Genomic DNA, 15,976 nt, shown 5'->3' with positions numbered 1-15,976 from the left:
GTATATTTTCTTAGCCTTTGTCATACTCATGCTTAACCCTCTCAGGCTCAAATTAAGTTTTTGTTGCTAATGCACAAAAGAATACCTGCAGTGGTACTTCTGAGTAAAAAACTCATGAAATATGTATGTGGGGTGATCAGGTTGTTAGCTTTTAACTGTTGCATATCTGCAACGCCTGCCTTGAGAGGGTTAACAAAGCAATCTCAGAAACCGTACAGTAATCTTGGGTGTGTGGGGGTCACCCAGAGTCAGAATCTAGTGAGATATCAGTGTCACCTCTTACAGTTTTCCTGTAATCTGAGCTCAAATATGAGAAAATATAGAGTACAGTACAGTAAATTGGGTAAATTTTACTGTTAATTTTCTCTGAATCGTACAGTAATTTGGGCTGTGGATCACAGGGTGGAGTGGAAAAAGTGGAAAAGTGGAGATGAACCAAAACTGGGAGTGGATTGTGAAGTACAATAGTGTCAGGACCAGTGTTGGTCAAGTTACTTGAAAAAAGTAATCAGTAACTAATTACTGATTACTTCCCCCAAAAAGTAATCCTGTTACTTTACTGATTACTTATTTTCAAAAGTAATTAATTACTTAGTTACATTTTAAAAACACGATTTACAACCTGAATAGGTGATAAAGCGATAGATCTTTCAGCCCAATTCTACTTTTTCTGCATAATTCATCATATAAAATGTAATCAAATGGAAAAGTCTCTCTTTTTAAAACTTGTTTAATTAGTTTTAATCTTTTAACTTTATGCATCAAGCAAAAATTGAATTATATGTAACATTCTCTGACTGGAAGAAATTTGTTTAATATTTAAACTTATTTTCTGCCCATTCCAGCACATAAAATAAAATATTTTTTGTGTTTACACTCACTCTTTCAAATAGATGCAAGTAAAACACAGCAGAAAATAAATAAAATCAAAGACTAGCGGTCCTTTGGCTCTATTTTCACCTGTAAAGCAGGAGTAGGGTAGGCGGAGGTTTACCCTGGTGCAGGTGTGCCGCGGTCAGTTGAAGAATCCGCGAGTTTCTCTGTGACTTTCCCATTACGTCGTAGCGCACTCGGTGCTTGCTTGGAAGTTTAGGGGGTTTTTTCGCCGTAAAAAGAAGTTTTCTTCCCACGCACAACGGACACTAATGTTTTTGTCACTTTTTATGGAATCAAACTCAAAGTAAGGTCAGTACTTCCACGCTTTAAACGCTGCACGCTCATACTCTCTCCCGCACTCGATATATTATCCATTGTTGATCTGCACACAGCTGTTGTCACGGACGTTGCACTTGCTTACGTCACTGTCATGAGACATTCTCGCAAAAAAATCACTGTTTTAGTAACGCAGCGTTCCTACGGGAAAGTAACGGTAATCTAATTATCGTTTTTGCAATAGTAATCCCTTACTTTACTTGTTACTTGAAAAAAGTAATCGGATTACAAGTAACGCGTTACTGCCCATCTCTGGTCAGGACACAAAAGACTGCATTTCCAAGCCAGTCGGCACCCGTACCGTAATATGCATAAGAATAGTGCAACAACATTTTAGGTGCGGCTGGCTTGACTGTGTTGTCGTAAGTGAGGGCTCACTTGACCGCGGTCAAATATGGTGCTGGAGAAACAAACTACAGAGAACTTCGTAAAGAGAGTATTGAGTGCTTTGGCGATGTAAATGGACTGGTTCTTATATAGTACTCAAAGCACTTTAAAGAACTTGCCTCATTCAGGTGTACGCAAGCACTTTTCTCTGTAAGCACTTTCTGTGTAATGTTCACACACATTCGGAGAGCAACTCTGGGTTGGTATCTTGCCCAGGGATATTTGGCATGCAGACGGGGATTGAAGCACCTTCCTCTACTACCTGAGCAAAGCCACCCCATGTTCGTCTGTGCACAGATTTCTTTCAATACAGTATTATCACAATTGTGCAAAAATACAGGCATGAAAGCTTAAAGTGCGCGATCACAATAAAGGTGACGCTCAGAGACTGACTGAGTGATCTGAGAACTCATCAGCCCTCATCACTGCCTTCACTTACTTGCTGCTATGGGTGCAGGAATAACACAGTTATGCAGTTATCTGGGACTCTCCACCATTTGACCTTAGAACTGAAGAAGCTTCTCGGATGAGAGGTGAAACGTCTTCAAGTAACTTAAAGAAGTCCAGACGCTTTTCTTTACAAGCTCCTTTGACCAGTTATGCAGTTACTTTCTCAGTCTGCTAGAGCCTCCACTTGAACGCAAGAACCTTCATTTATCTTCTCAAACGGAATTCAAAATGTTTTTTACAAATTGAAGGATTAAGATATAAATCGCAGAAGCATCGATCCACACATTCAAAGAAGAACAACCCAACAAACTCTTCATAAAACTCCAAGAGATATGAAAATCTTTATTTCTGTCTATTCTGTGTTGTTAATAACATCACATCTTCACATAGTAGCAAAAACATATTAAACAAACATTAATCTCAACATGCATACTGTACTTCAAGTTTCTCTCATGGAAAGGCCAGTGTTACTTTTATAGTATCCTTTCCATAAATATCATAAATATCTTTACCCATGTAGTGGAATTATTTTATTTTTTCATTTTAGTTAACAAGTATAATGTGACCACATTCACTTTTTATCAGGACAAGCTACACCACCACGGTGGTTAGCATACAATAACACTGCCTTGTTCTCAAAGCTTCTTGCTAACTGTACTTTTTTCTGAGATGTTCTCTTTAAGTAAGGATACTGAAAGTGTAAGCAGTGTATACGGTCACATCACGTGCTTAAGGTTGTGTTAGCACTGATAATTCCTTCACAGTTCTTTAAAGATGCTGAAGTCATCATATCAGCTGTAAATGCAGTGCTGCTGCTGTCCTTACGCTATACTTTCAAGCATCACACTTTCTTACTGACCAGTTTATTTCCACTTTTTATGCTCTAGTATGGTGTGACTGAATGAAGTCAGCAAACCAAATTCTGTCCATCTGAGGATGAGAAGAAACTTGCATGAAATGGGAAGAATGAGATGAAGATGGCTCCTATGCTTTAGACGTGGCACTGTTTCTGCCATTGTAAGTACGCTAATGCTTGAAAGATCCATTAAAAGTCTGACACTTCACTCTTCAGCTGGAGCGTCCATCAAGTTTTACATTCCAGTTTTCCTCGTTGGGATTACGACTCAGACGATGATGTGAAAAATTAGTTATTACATTAAACCCATAAAATCAACACTGGCAAAAAAGCCGTGCACTTCACAGAGCAGCTTTCTATGGCCGAGCAGCTCCTGCAGGTGTAAGGTGTAGGTGTCACAGCACTCTGGTCCAAAGAGGTTATGTGCAGCATGCAGACAGAAAATGGCTTTACAGAATATGACTGAATGTTGAGGCACCAAAACACACTCAGTCTGCCCCTCAGTCTGATCAAGAAGAAAACCTGACTGAGCGCTTCATAACATCAGTACGATGATGTCCCAGAGGCCATGTTCAGGTTATTCTCCCGTCCACACTGAGCGGGCGGATCAGTGGAGTCTGCATTAGCTTTAACAGAAAGGTCTGATTTAAGCCGGTAAGCTGAATAGACAAGAAAAGCTAGAAAGCTTTATCAACTATAACCCCAGCGAGGACCTTGACAGGTGTCTTGTGTACAGGTGAAGGCTGGACAGTCAGCAGGATACCTTCCTAACATTTGTCATTCCCAGCATTGAACCGTTTCCTGGCACAGCCTCAGTGAAACAGAGCATCGTTTCCACCCCACAGTTACAGACAGGCTGTGCTTTTCTTTGGTAACACCGTCGAATGAGCCCCGTGTCCTCTCTCAGTAGCTGCTTTCGTGTCCTGTCAGGATGTACAGGCTGCTCAGTGCTGACGGGTCATCAGTCGGTGTGCTCTGAAGGATGATGTCTCTGCACATTGTCAGCAAATGAGAAGGAGATGAGTTGTAAAGGAGAGCCAGAGAAAGGCAGTACTAACCTAAAGCCAGTGCCTCCACCTGCTTCTACTCCTCCCACCTCTAGTACTAACACTACTCTACTGATACTACAACCACTGTAGTTTGACTTTAATGCTACACACTGGTACAGTACTGGTACACTTACTGGAGTTTTACTCCTGTTCCTGCTCATCACCACGCCTACTACTTTTTTAAACTTTATGATAAGTGTGAACATTTACACACCAGCATACAAACAAGTTTAAAGTAGAAAAAAGGAAGCAAAGAGCTGAGAAATACATAAAACATAACACAGAAGAAAAAGAAACCTTTGCAGGGATTCCTTCTACACCCAGTTTGAGTAAAAACTAACTGAAACACAAGGAAAGAAGATAAGATCAACTAAAATAAGGGTTGTATAATAATACTTAGTACTGGCAGCCACCAGCGCTAAGCCTCAGCCTCCCAGTAGACACACCTATGGTACCGATTTAAAATCCTACATGTCTTTGTTCTCAGGTTATCACGTTCACAAACTTTGGTGTCCACGCTATTTGCCTGCCAGGCTGACAATGATTTAGATCACAGAAACATTTTTAAGCTGTTATTCCTGGTTTCACAGTGGAAAACTCCGGGTAACGTCCATTATCTTTGCTCCTGTATAAGACTTTCCTGAATGCTGAGGTTTGGTCTTCCACATGAAATTCAGTACTTTTGTTTCAGTTTCATTAATGATGCATTGATTTTGGACATCGATGTAATACATATGTGATACATGACAGTCTTTGAGTCCGTCCTTCTCATATATAATCCCACTGTTTTTGCACTTCAGATGATTCCAGTAATGACTGATTTAAAAAAGAAAAGTGAAATATTTCTAATGAACTCACCACGATTCTTATTACAAACTTCATTAAGAGCTGCTGGATCAACAGGGGTGTCCTGGATTTGTTAGTAATATAATATAGTAATATATTATTATTAGTTTTAATTATTTAGTCAAAAATCAATTCCAGACTGCTCTGAGCAACATGCTGCAGCGAGAGTCCTGACAGGGACTAGAAACAGAACATTTATTGGCTCCCTGTTTTATCCAGAATAAAAGATTCAAAATCCTCACATAAAAGGTTTTGAATAATCAGCCCCTGTCTTATCTTAATGACCTTATAGTACCATATCATTAGAGCACTTCGTTCCAAGTATTTAAAAGTAAAATGGGAGCCAGACCCTTCGGTTTCCAGGCCCCTCTTGGTAAATGGTAAATGGACCGGTTCTTATATAGTGGTTTTCTACTCTGAGCACTCAAAGCTTGCCTCATTCACCCGTTCACACCCATTCATACTCTGACGGATGCACCGAAGAGCAACTTTCATGCAGGATATCTGGCATGTAGACGGGGAGTAGGTGACCTGCTCCCCCACCTGAACTACAGCCACCACTTCTGTGGAACCAGCTTCCAGTTTGGGTTTGGGAGACAGACACCCTCTCTACTTTTAACATTAGGCTTCAAACTTTCCTTTCTTCCCTGAATCCTCCCTTAGTTAGCCTAAGTCTAAGCTGCTGGCGGGTTCCCGTGATGCACCAAGTGTTTCTTCTTCAGTCGCCCTTTTCACTCACTATCTATTTAAACACCTCTCTGCATTCAATCATTAGTTGAGAATATTCTCTGGCTCTCTTCCCCAGATTGTCTTTGTCCCGTCTTCCTCCTCTCACCCCCCCAACCAATCGCAGCAGATGCCCGCCCCTCCCCCAGCCTGGTTCAGGTTTTCACCTGCTAAAAGGGAGTTTTTCACCTTTATGCACCATAATTGCAGGGCCTTTACCTTACAATATACAGTGTCTTGAAGTGACTATTGTTGTGATTTGGTACTAGAATAAAGAAAATTAGCACTAAGGAAAGTAGTTTTCTGTACAAAGTGTCAGGTAGACAGTAGTTGGTAACTTTAATGGCTGTTTTTCTTTGGAGGGCTGCATGCAAACACATAGGCTGCATTTCCTAAATCCTTGGATCTGAGTAACCAACAGAACAAACACTCTAGTGTGACTCCTGCTTTAATGCTACCATTAATGCTAGCAGTATTCATGCTACTTCCACATGCTACTCTGAAAATCACTTCCAGGTCTATTAACAATAGTATCAAGAAAAATACTATCCTGATTACTTCTGATGTACTAGGATTACTAGTTTCTCACAGTGATTGATAGCTCTTGTCAGCATACAGTTAACATACCTGTTTGTTCCCAGAACTCTGAACACACGACTCTCATCTGTAATTTCTTGTGTTACCTGCACATAAAGTGAAAATTCACATGTGTAATGACTTAGAACTAATATGATAAGCACATGATACGAGCTCAGCCAACGTTGGATGAATTTACTAGTTCATCACCTCATCTGAATGGAAACTCCTCCCTTTGAGGCCATGCTTCCAGAACGCCAGCACACTATCCTGCAAGCAGACTGACAGAACAGGAGGTGTCACTCAGCTTTCAGGACACACATCAGCTCTCATTCACTTTGTTTGTCACATCATCATTTCTACCTAGTGTTTCAATGGGGAAGTCAAAGACTATTTCTGCAGCCAGCTGTCTGGATGGAAGTCCTTGCAGGTTCACGATCTTTACAGTTCCTGTCCAAACAGTACACAGATTGAGAATGAGCATGAAAGACATTTGAAGGATTCACAATATGCGAGGGGACTTACTTTCCAAGGTGATGAGAACAGTGTCTCGGTCCAGCTGGGTTACCTGCACGACTCTGAGTGCTCCACTATCTCCTGATGCACGGAAAGAAGGAAGCTTGTTGCAACAAGTTGAAGCTTGAAGCTTCAGGAAGTCAGTAGAGACACGCAGAAACGGTCCTACCTGGCACTGGAACAGGAGCGCCGTTCAGCTCTATAATATCAAACCTGAGCTGTTGGCCGGTTGGTGGTTTATCATTACTACAGTCTCTCACTCCAACACACAGCTGAGAAGAGAATCTGGGAGTCTGATGGCGAGTTGCTGTGAAACAGTCACCAAGGAAAACAAAAAAAACTAAATAAATTCTCATGGATGGTTAAGTGATGCTTGTTAAACCTGAGCTGAACCTGTTCATACAACCGTCAAAAACAGCACAACAGAATTCTTGTATGATTATTAAATCTTGAGATTAAAGATAAACCGATGGCATCCACCCACCCATCCATCCATCCATCCATCCATCCATCCACCCGTCCATCCGTCCAGCCGTCCATCCATCCATCCATCCATCCATCCATCCATCCGTCCATCCATCCGTCCATCCATCCATCCATCCATCCACCCGTCCACCCATCCATCCATCCATCCATCCATCCATCCATCCATCCATCCATCCATCCACCCGTCCATCCATCCATCCATCCATCCGTCCATCTGTTCGTCCAAACATCCACCCACCCATCCATCCATCCATCCATCCATCCATCCATCCGTCCATCCATCCGTCCATCCATCCATCCACCCGTCCACCCATCAGTCCATCCATCCATCCATCCACCCACCCATCCCTCCATCCATCCATCCATCCATCCATCCATCCATCCATCCATCCAGCCGTCCATCCATCCATCCACCCGTCCATCCATCCATCCATCCACCCGTCGATCCATCCTTCCATCCATCCATCCATCCATCCATCCATCCATCCATCCCCTAACTGCACGTCTTTGGACTGATGCCACTTTTCCATAATGTTGTGGCACAGGCGTGTTTCTCCAAGCAGCACTGTGTTAGGACTGCAGACAGGCTTAACACAGAGCTCTGTTCTCACAGTACATACATTATCGTTATGAAATGTGCGAGACATTCACAAAAAAACTGTCAATTATCTGTGCTATGTGATCTAATGGTGCATGCTGGCGTTGAACTGTGTGCTGATAACACTGTTCCTGTAGCACAGAAAACACATGGTAACCATTCAGTTACACGAGCTTGGACCCAGAGAAGGTGCTCTTGGTGTTTTTGGACGGCGTTTATACAACGTTTCTTTTATTTAGTCTCTAAAATCTTGTTGGGCTTGAATAAAAAGTATGCATATGTTATTAAAAAAAATCAATTACATTCTTCAGCTTCAGATTTTGATATGCTGTCTGTCTACTTTTATGTAATCCAGGTCTAATGGCTGGTTTGCATTGTGGAAATAGGGTTAGAGTTAGAAAGGAAGACATTTATTCAGGTGGCAAGTTCGACATATCTGTACAAACCTTTAGATGCATGAACTTTTGAAGAGGCTCATACCACAAGAGTAAAACCAGGCCAGATGGGACAGCCCCGCACAGATATGTACTATCTGTGTATGGGTTTCTTGCTGAAACAGAGAGAGCAGGACTAAGTGTCTGCAGTTGTTCTCCGTGAACAAACAGACTGACCAGAGTAACTCGGCATTGCTTACCTACACTGCACCTCCTACAACCTTTAGTGTCAGGAATCTTTACAGATATGGTAAACTTTCTGTGGCCAACAGAGAATATCCAGGTCAGAACAAGCAGACAAAATTGGGTTTACAGTATCCTCCTTCCTCAAAATCAAGTGGTAGCATCATACATGACATTATTAACACTGCTGCACCTACAGCTCCTGTTTCCCTGCATCTGTGATGGCGTGTCGTACCTGAGACTGATCCGCTCAGTGAGGCGGTTGGTGCTGAGCGACAGGCTGCTGTGTTTCTTGTGCAGATGTCCTTTCTGTTCAAACAGAGCTGGCAGGCTGTGCGAGTAAAGCTGGGCCGACTTGCCTGCAGGATGGAGCCTTTTTACAGCAGCATATTATCAAGTGGACACAATGTTCTCCGTTTGTGTCACGCTGTTTGTTACCTGATACGGACATCAGCACATTGTTCATAACATATAGCCATATACATCGCTGAGGGAGGAGCTGTGGGGAAAAGACAAGCAGTTCACTGAGACTTCAAACATCCAGCTTCAGTCATCAGACTGTTCCAGAAACATCATTTCCTGGTTTTCAGTGCTCCTCCTTTCATCAGGAGCTGCACTCCTTACTCAGGTTTTTCAGGGTGATGCGATTAATGACTTGCACTTTTTTGTTATTACTTGCATTTTTACACAATGCTCTTCTACTCTGACTGACACTTTCAACTACCAGCTTGACCGCGCATCACTCTTTTCTACCTCAAAACGACCAGTTACACATGTCTGCATGAATTCTGCACGCACGTTTGCACTACAAGCTGCACACAAACACGTGCGCACATCCATGATTTACTCCAAACCTAACTTAACCTTCGGCGCTTTTTAACTTTCAACCCCTTCAGTGGAAACATTGGAAGAAGTTTGCCAATGTGGTATTATAATATTATTTTATGCCACGTTAGACCCCTAATTGAAGATTGTGAATTATTATGTAGTTTTAGTTTGCATTATTCTCCTGAATTAGAAGAAGGTGATAACTATTGCATTTGTTAAACTGATTTGCATTACATTAGACTGCTGATTTATTGTGAATGAATGATATTGTTTCATGATGCATTATACTGCTGAGTTATAAGAAATACTGTTCGCAGAAAGTCATCGCCTTATTTGTCTGATTAGAAGAGAACAGAACATGCTGGAGTTTTCTGCCCCATCTCAGCAGGAGCAGATAAACAGGGAGCCAAGGTCGTAGCTTAGGCGCCTTGTGAGAGAAAGCATGTGAATGTTTAGGCTTTTATGATAAGGTGGGGGCCACTAGAGGCTATAAGAGTTTGAGCAATGCTCCACCATTTTGAGATCTGATGCTGTCTACGTACGGTGTCCATCTCCCACGCGTGTGATCATTAAAATCATCGTTTGACTCAACCCGGTCGGACCAGTGTTGTTATTGTGGTTTTTCCTCTTGTATCCATCCCCAATATTTGAATCCGTAACACCATCAAACTCGTCGTTGGAGGGGAGAGGGAGGGGAAACAGGAGGACAAAGGATGGCGGGAACAACTGAGCTGTAGTGCTTTTTTTTTTTCAACTGTGCAATATTTGCAATATTGTTTTATATTCGACCTTTTTTGTGGGGCAAATAATATTGACACCAGTCATTTTGTGTTTTTCTGAAATTATTCTGTTATTGTGTACAAAATATTAAAAAAATTCAGCTATATATGTTGATGCATGCTTTTATTACCAGTCGCATTGATTGCTGTAACGCCCTGCTCTCTGGTCTCCCCAAAAAGAATATATCACCCTTACAACTTTTACAAAACTGCAGCTCGTGTGCTGACGAAGACCAGAGGGTGGGCCCACAGTACACCGGTTTTAGAATCGCTGCATTGGCTCCCCGTGTATTTCAGGATCGATTTTAAAGTTCTTTTATTGGTTTTTAAATGTCTTAATGGTCTGCTTCTCTCAATGACTATCGCCCTGTAGCCCTCACCTCAGTAGTGATGAAGTGCTTTGAACGCCTGGTCAGAGACTTCATCATTTCTTCACTACCAGACACACTGGACCCACTACAGTTCGCTTACCGTCCAAATCGTTCCACAGACGATGCCATCTCTCATCTCCTCCACACATCACTCACTCACTTGGACACTAGAAGGGGGAATTATGTTAAAATGCTCTTCATAGACTACAGCTCTGCATTTAATACCATAATTCCCTCCACACTCACCACCAAGCTGGAGCATCTGGGACTCAGCTCATCTATGTGTCAGTGGATCTCCAACTTCCTAACTGGCAGACCACAGGCAGTAAGGATGGGCGGACATGTCTCAGCCTCCACCACTCTCAGCACTGGAGCCCCCCAGGGGTGTGTTCTGAGCCCCCTGCTGTACTCTCTGTACACATATGACTGTGTGGCCACTACCAGCTCCACCACCATCATCAAGTTTGCTGACGACACCGTCGTGGTGGGCCTGATCTCTGATAACAACGAGACGGCCTACCTGAAGGAGATTAGGAATCTGGAGAACTGGTGCCAGAGGAACAACCTCCTTCTAAACGTCAGTAAGACAAAGGAGCTGATAGTGGACTTCAGCACTAAGCAGGAGAGGAACTACCAGACCCCTGTCATCAACGAGTGCCCAGTGGAGAGAGTGGACAGCTTCAAATACCTCGGAGTTCACATCACGCAGGACCTGTCATGGTCCTGTCACATCAACACCGTGGTGAAAAAGGCCCGACAGCGTCTCTACCACCTCAGACGCTTGAGAGACTTCCAACTGCCCTCCAAGGTGCTCAGGAACTTTTACTCCTGCACCATAGAGAGCATCCTGACGGGAAACATCTTAACCTGGTTCGGGAACAGCACCATGCAGGACAGACGAGCTCTACAGAGGGTTGTGCGGTCAGCTGAGCGCACCATCCGCTCCGAGCTCCCTGACCTGCACTCAATCTACAGCAGGCGGTGCTGGACCAAGGCCAGGAAGATCGTGAAGGACCTCAGCCATCCCAACAACAGACTGTTCTCTCTGTTGAGGTCAGGAAAGCGATTCCGCTCCCTGAAGACCAACACAGAGAGACTGAGGAGGAGCTTCTTCCCGCAGGCGATACGGTCTCTCAATCACACCACCACACAGTACTGACCCACACATATGGTTCTTACACACACACTGGACTTTCTGGACATTGTTTTCACTTCATCACTTAAATCACTTTAAGCATATTTGCACTGCACAAGACATAATGTGGATTGCACAACACTGGTCACTATATTCTTCATTTCCAGTTAATACTTGTACAGCTGCTGTTATTGTGTATATATTTATTTATTTATATTTCTTCATACATTCTTATATAGTTCTATATTGTGTATTTTGTTGTACAGTTATTTTATTTTCAACTTTAATTTATATATTTTATCTTATTCTCCCAGTTAAATTTACCCTTCATTCTAATTTGTGTTGTACAGTTATTTCATTTTTAACCTTAATTTATATCTTATTCCCTCCTAGTTAAATTTACCCTTTTTAATTTTTCCTATTTATTTCCTATTTATTTCCTATTTATTTCCTTTTTTTTTTCTTTAGGTCACGAGCAGTTGTCCAAGCATTTCACTGCATATCGTACTGTGTATGACTGTGTGCGTGAAAAATAAAATTTGAATTTGAATTTGATTTGGGCCGTCTTATCTCTCAGATCTGCTTTTACCATACGAACCCTCGCGGACCTTGAGGTCCTCTGGTACTGGCCTTTTGACTGTTCCCAAAGACAGCACACATACTCACGGAGAGGCAGCTTTTCAGTGGTATGGTCCTCGTCTGTGGAACAGCCTGCCGGAGGAGCTCAGGGCCGCAGAGAACGTACATGTTTTTAAGAACAGGCTCAAGACCACCTTTTTAATTTATCTTTCACCTAACGTTTATTTATTTTATGCTTATTTATTCTATCCTGTTATTCTATTTATTAATTTAGGTTTTACCTAATATTTATTGATTTTATTCTTACTCATTTTTTATCTTCTTACTATTTCTATTGTATCCCGTTCTTATTTACTTTATCTTTTTACCCTGTATATATCCTATTGTGACATATCTCCAGTGTTTCCTCGGAGGGGGCTCTCTGCACCGGGGCTGTGATCGACCGTGGCTGCTGGGGCTCTGGGGGTCCTCTCAGCCTGGCTGTGGGGGGGGGGGGGGATATGGGTGCATTCATGATTGTTTATGTTAATGAGAGTGTGGGGGGTTAGTTGGAGGGCGGGGTGGGGTGCTTTTAACCATGTAAAGCACTTTGTGCTACTTTTTTTGTATGAAAAGTGCTTTATAAATAAAGATTGATTGATTGATTAATTTCCCAGCTTTGGTCATTATATACAGTATTTTGGAGACAGAGAGTTACAGACTCTCTCCCAGACCACGGACTCATAATACAAGTCAGAGCTTTATAAAAAAAAAAAAAGTTGTGTTTTCTAAATTGGAGTTCAAGTTATTTGTACTTCCAATAGTGTTAACATACTACACAGGTCATGAACAAGATTTCTTTTACATTTTCATTGTAAATGGGCTGAAGCAGTTCATTAAAAGTAGTCTAACATAAATGTAAACGCTGTAATTTGATTATTTTAATAAACCATGAAACTTGGATGGATTCGATGCCGGTGTGACCACAGTGCACACGTCTGCTGTCGCTCACAGTGGTCCAAGGAACCGCTCAGGGAGTTTGTGTGTTCGCTCAGACACCTGAAAAATTAGAGGGAACATTGGGCCTATGACATTCAATACCCAGTTATTAAAATGTTAAGTGTAAATCATCCGCAGCCCACAATAGCAGCTGAATTTACTACGATTTCAGATCTTTTTACACGTCAATAAGAAACCACCGATGTGTAAAACAGGCTGACAACAGAATGACGTAAACCACACTGCTGCAACTGTGCAGCTCTCAGGTTTTATCTATTGTTTCTCTGTGTGGCCAGCAGGGGGAGGTGTTTTTTTTTTTTTTTTTAAATATTAATGAAAACATTTTTCATGAAAGTTGCAAATTTGTTATCTGTTTTTATGACATTTTTCACTGTGGATTACAACAACATCAACATTAGAAAATGAAATACATTTATAGTAGGTGATCATTAATCACTATTATTGGCACTATTAAAGGGCCCCAAAAATCAAACTTTGCTTAGGGCACCACGGAGGGCCAACCCTTTTTACACTTCAACGATTGTACACAAAATACAATCATCCATCCTTCTATTTATTTTCTTCCGCTTATATAATTCAGCATCACAGGGAAGCTGGATCCCAGTTGTTTTTCACAGAGGGCCAAGCAGTGGAGGGAGCTGCCGACCTCCCAGCAATACATGTAAAAGCTTTATTTTACACTGACTCGTCATCTTTATCTATCATAAAAATTTGCTTCACGATCTGAAACACGTAAGTGTGGCAAATATGCAAATAGCTAAGAAATCAGGATGGGGTAAATCGTTTCTCACTGCACTTCTGTTAGGCGACTGAATAAAAACACAAAGTCAGCAGTCTGGCTATGAATGTCTTTAATGTTTCCAAGATCAGAATCACATCAGGGTGTACAACCTCACCCCTGGCGCCGTTGCCCACCTCTCAATTTTAAATACACGTAGACATTGAGGGGTACCAGGAGGGGCTATGCGCTTACCTGCTGCTGAGTAATTGCATATGAGAGCATGAGGGTGGGAATGGATGTTTGTATCTGTGTGTGCCTGTTTGTCTGTGTCCATATGTCAGGTCGGGTATCAGACGCCACCTCTCTGGGGACATCTCAGGCCCTCCAAGGTATGGAGGCCTATCTCCCCCCACCACGCCCCCTGCCAGTGGCAGACGCCCTCAGACATTGGTGCATTGGTGGTTCTTTGTGTCCGGGGATGGGCATCCAGGTACTGCTTGTCGGGGCCTGGAGCCTGGGGCTTGCTCGGGCTCCTTCGGGGGTGGGGTGCCTTTGGCCTCTCAGCCTGGGGCTCGGTCACTCTGGCACAGCTGGCTGCCGGCGGAGCTCACGGGCACGTCACGTTTAAATCATGCTTTTTATCTGTTTTTGTTTTTTAATGTTCTGTAAAGAAGTTGGGATCACCTTGTTGTTGAATTGTGCGATATAAATAAACTTGCCTTGCATTTTGGCTGCTACCTCAAAGCACACTGTGCGCTGTCGATCTTACGTGCTGCACAATAATATTCAATATTTAGTATTTACAGTTATATTCACATAGATCATCGCGGTGATGTTGTTTATTATATTGCTCTCTTTTGTTTGCTTGTTTTCTCTTTTTTCTTTCTCAACAGGTGATCCAGGTGATTGATAGATGGATTTTTTGTCTGTTTGTTTTGTTGGCTTGGACAACTTCCTACCAGACCCGTGGAAGTGGAAGCTTCAGTGAAGAAAGATTCCTGCTCCCAGCCGTTCATTGGCTCGGCATTTTAAACCCCTAAAGGGTCACCTGGCCTGTAAATTAACAGGGCCAATAAAAAAAATCACAAGAATAATACAAAAAATTCAACCAGTTTAGCTTAATACATTAACTTATTCTTGTGTACACAGTAATTCATAAATAAATAATGTATATTATCAATAAAGATTGATCTAAACAGTTTAACTGCTATGTGCAGATAAAGGTTGCATAGCTTTAAAACATTTGCTATCCAGCAAATATCAGTCAAACTCAACACAAAGGTAACATAACAATCGTTCAAATTGTTTGGACCGGTGATCCAAATCAACTGGTGTTGGTCAAACAGATGTGTGGTAGACTTACTTTGAAGGAGCTGCTACCGACAAACCAGCAAATAAACACCAAATATTTCATCTGTGACATTTGTGAGGTTTCCTCAAACACACTCCGTCAGTCTTGTTGTTGTTGAACGACAAACTATTTAAAAATGTCGCGGGTTTACCTGGTCATATTCTCATTCACGGGGCGCTCGCCAAAACAAAAGCAAACAATTAACACCACGCCGATGCTGTTCACAGGACAGCAAGAGTAACGATCAGGAGCATCTGGTCTTCGTTATCGTTCCCCTCGTACGTGTTATTACTGCGATTTCAGCGTTTTCGCTTCACAACTAAAGTGTGCAGTTTACTTTGTGTGCACTCAAATGGAGTCAAGCCAGTTAGCGCCACCTGTGGTCAAGTGCCATAGCCTACAGCCAGATGAACTTGTGACACACATCTGAGCCACGTTTGAATTCCTGTTTCATGCACAATACATTTGTAACTTTTTATTTTTTCTGTTTTTGTGTCTTGCAAATAAACCTTTAAACTGATTTGAAATGATGTTATGTATTTATTTTTGGCCTTTATCTACGGTGGCCCTGAGAGGCCAAACAGACTGCAACTTAAGAAAACACCAGCAATAACAAAAACGCTGCAAAAGCACAAAAAACACAACTGAAATAGGAAAAAAGAAAACGGAAGTGTTTCTGGGGAGACAATAGTAATTAGTAATAAACAGAGCCAGTGTGACTAAGTGGAGCTTGTGAGAGTGAGTGGATTGAAGAAAGTGAGGGACTCAGATGTGTCAGTTTGTCTTTGTTTTTGAGTGTGGAGGAGAGTTAGATTGGGTTGGTTTTAAAGCTAAGCCAAATCACAACAACAGTCGCCTCAAGGCGCTTTATATTGTACAGTTTAATTTCCAAAA

At 42.1% G+C, this 15,976-nt stretch overlaps 2 protein-coding genes across 2 annotated transcripts in view; one reads left to right on the top strand and one right to left on the bottom strand.

The window, feature by feature from the left end:
• Nucleotides 1-15,976, top strand: part of LOC146675633 (ribonuclease inhibitor-like) — a 132,729-nt gene that overhangs the window by 92,531 nt on the left and 24,222 nt on the right. The gene's annotated exons all lie outside the window — the stretch shown is intronic.
• On the bottom strand, nt 3,565-8,785 carry LOC146675636 (mitogen-activated protein kinase kinase kinase kinase 2-like). The gene is made up of 9 exons (XM_085400804.1): nt 8,758-8,785; nt 8,555-8,678; nt 8,337-8,395; nt 6,788-6,925; nt 6,628-6,699; nt 6,466-6,552; nt 6,313-6,383; nt 6,154-6,209; nt 3,565-3,896 (listed from the first exon to the last, which is right to left on the bottom strand). The coding sequence occupies exons 1-9, from the start codon at nt 8,783-8,785 to the stop codon at nt 3,809-3,811; spliced, it is 723 nt and encodes a 240-aa protein (XP_085256930.1). The 3' UTR covers nt 3,565-3,808.

The sequence above is a fragment of the Rhamphochromis longiceps genome, linkage group LG3 (genome assembly GCF_057381845.1).
Source record: "Rhamphochromis longiceps isolate RC_006_pf linkage group LG3, R_longiceps_female_GT1.1, whole genome shotgun sequence".
Classification (NCBI taxonomy): Eukaryota; Metazoa; Chordata; class Actinopteri; order Cichliformes; family Cichlidae; genus Rhamphochromis; species Rhamphochromis longiceps.
This window is presented reverse-complemented; position numbering and strand designations above follow the sequence as displayed.

Bases quoted from the DNA above. Each gene is read 5' to 3' on its own strand.
- LOC146675636 (XM_085400804.1), bottom strand. From the start codon at position 8,785: ATGAACAATGTGCTGATGTCCGTATCAG. The intron at 6,553-6,627 runs GTAAGTCCCCTC...CTGTTTGGACAG, and splicing joins TGTTCTCATCACCTTGGAAA to GAACTGTAAAGATCGTGAAC. The intron at 6,384-6,465 runs GTAGAAATGATG...CTGTTCTGTCAG, and splicing joins CTTCCCCATTGAAACACTAG to TCTGCTTGCAGGATAGTGTG.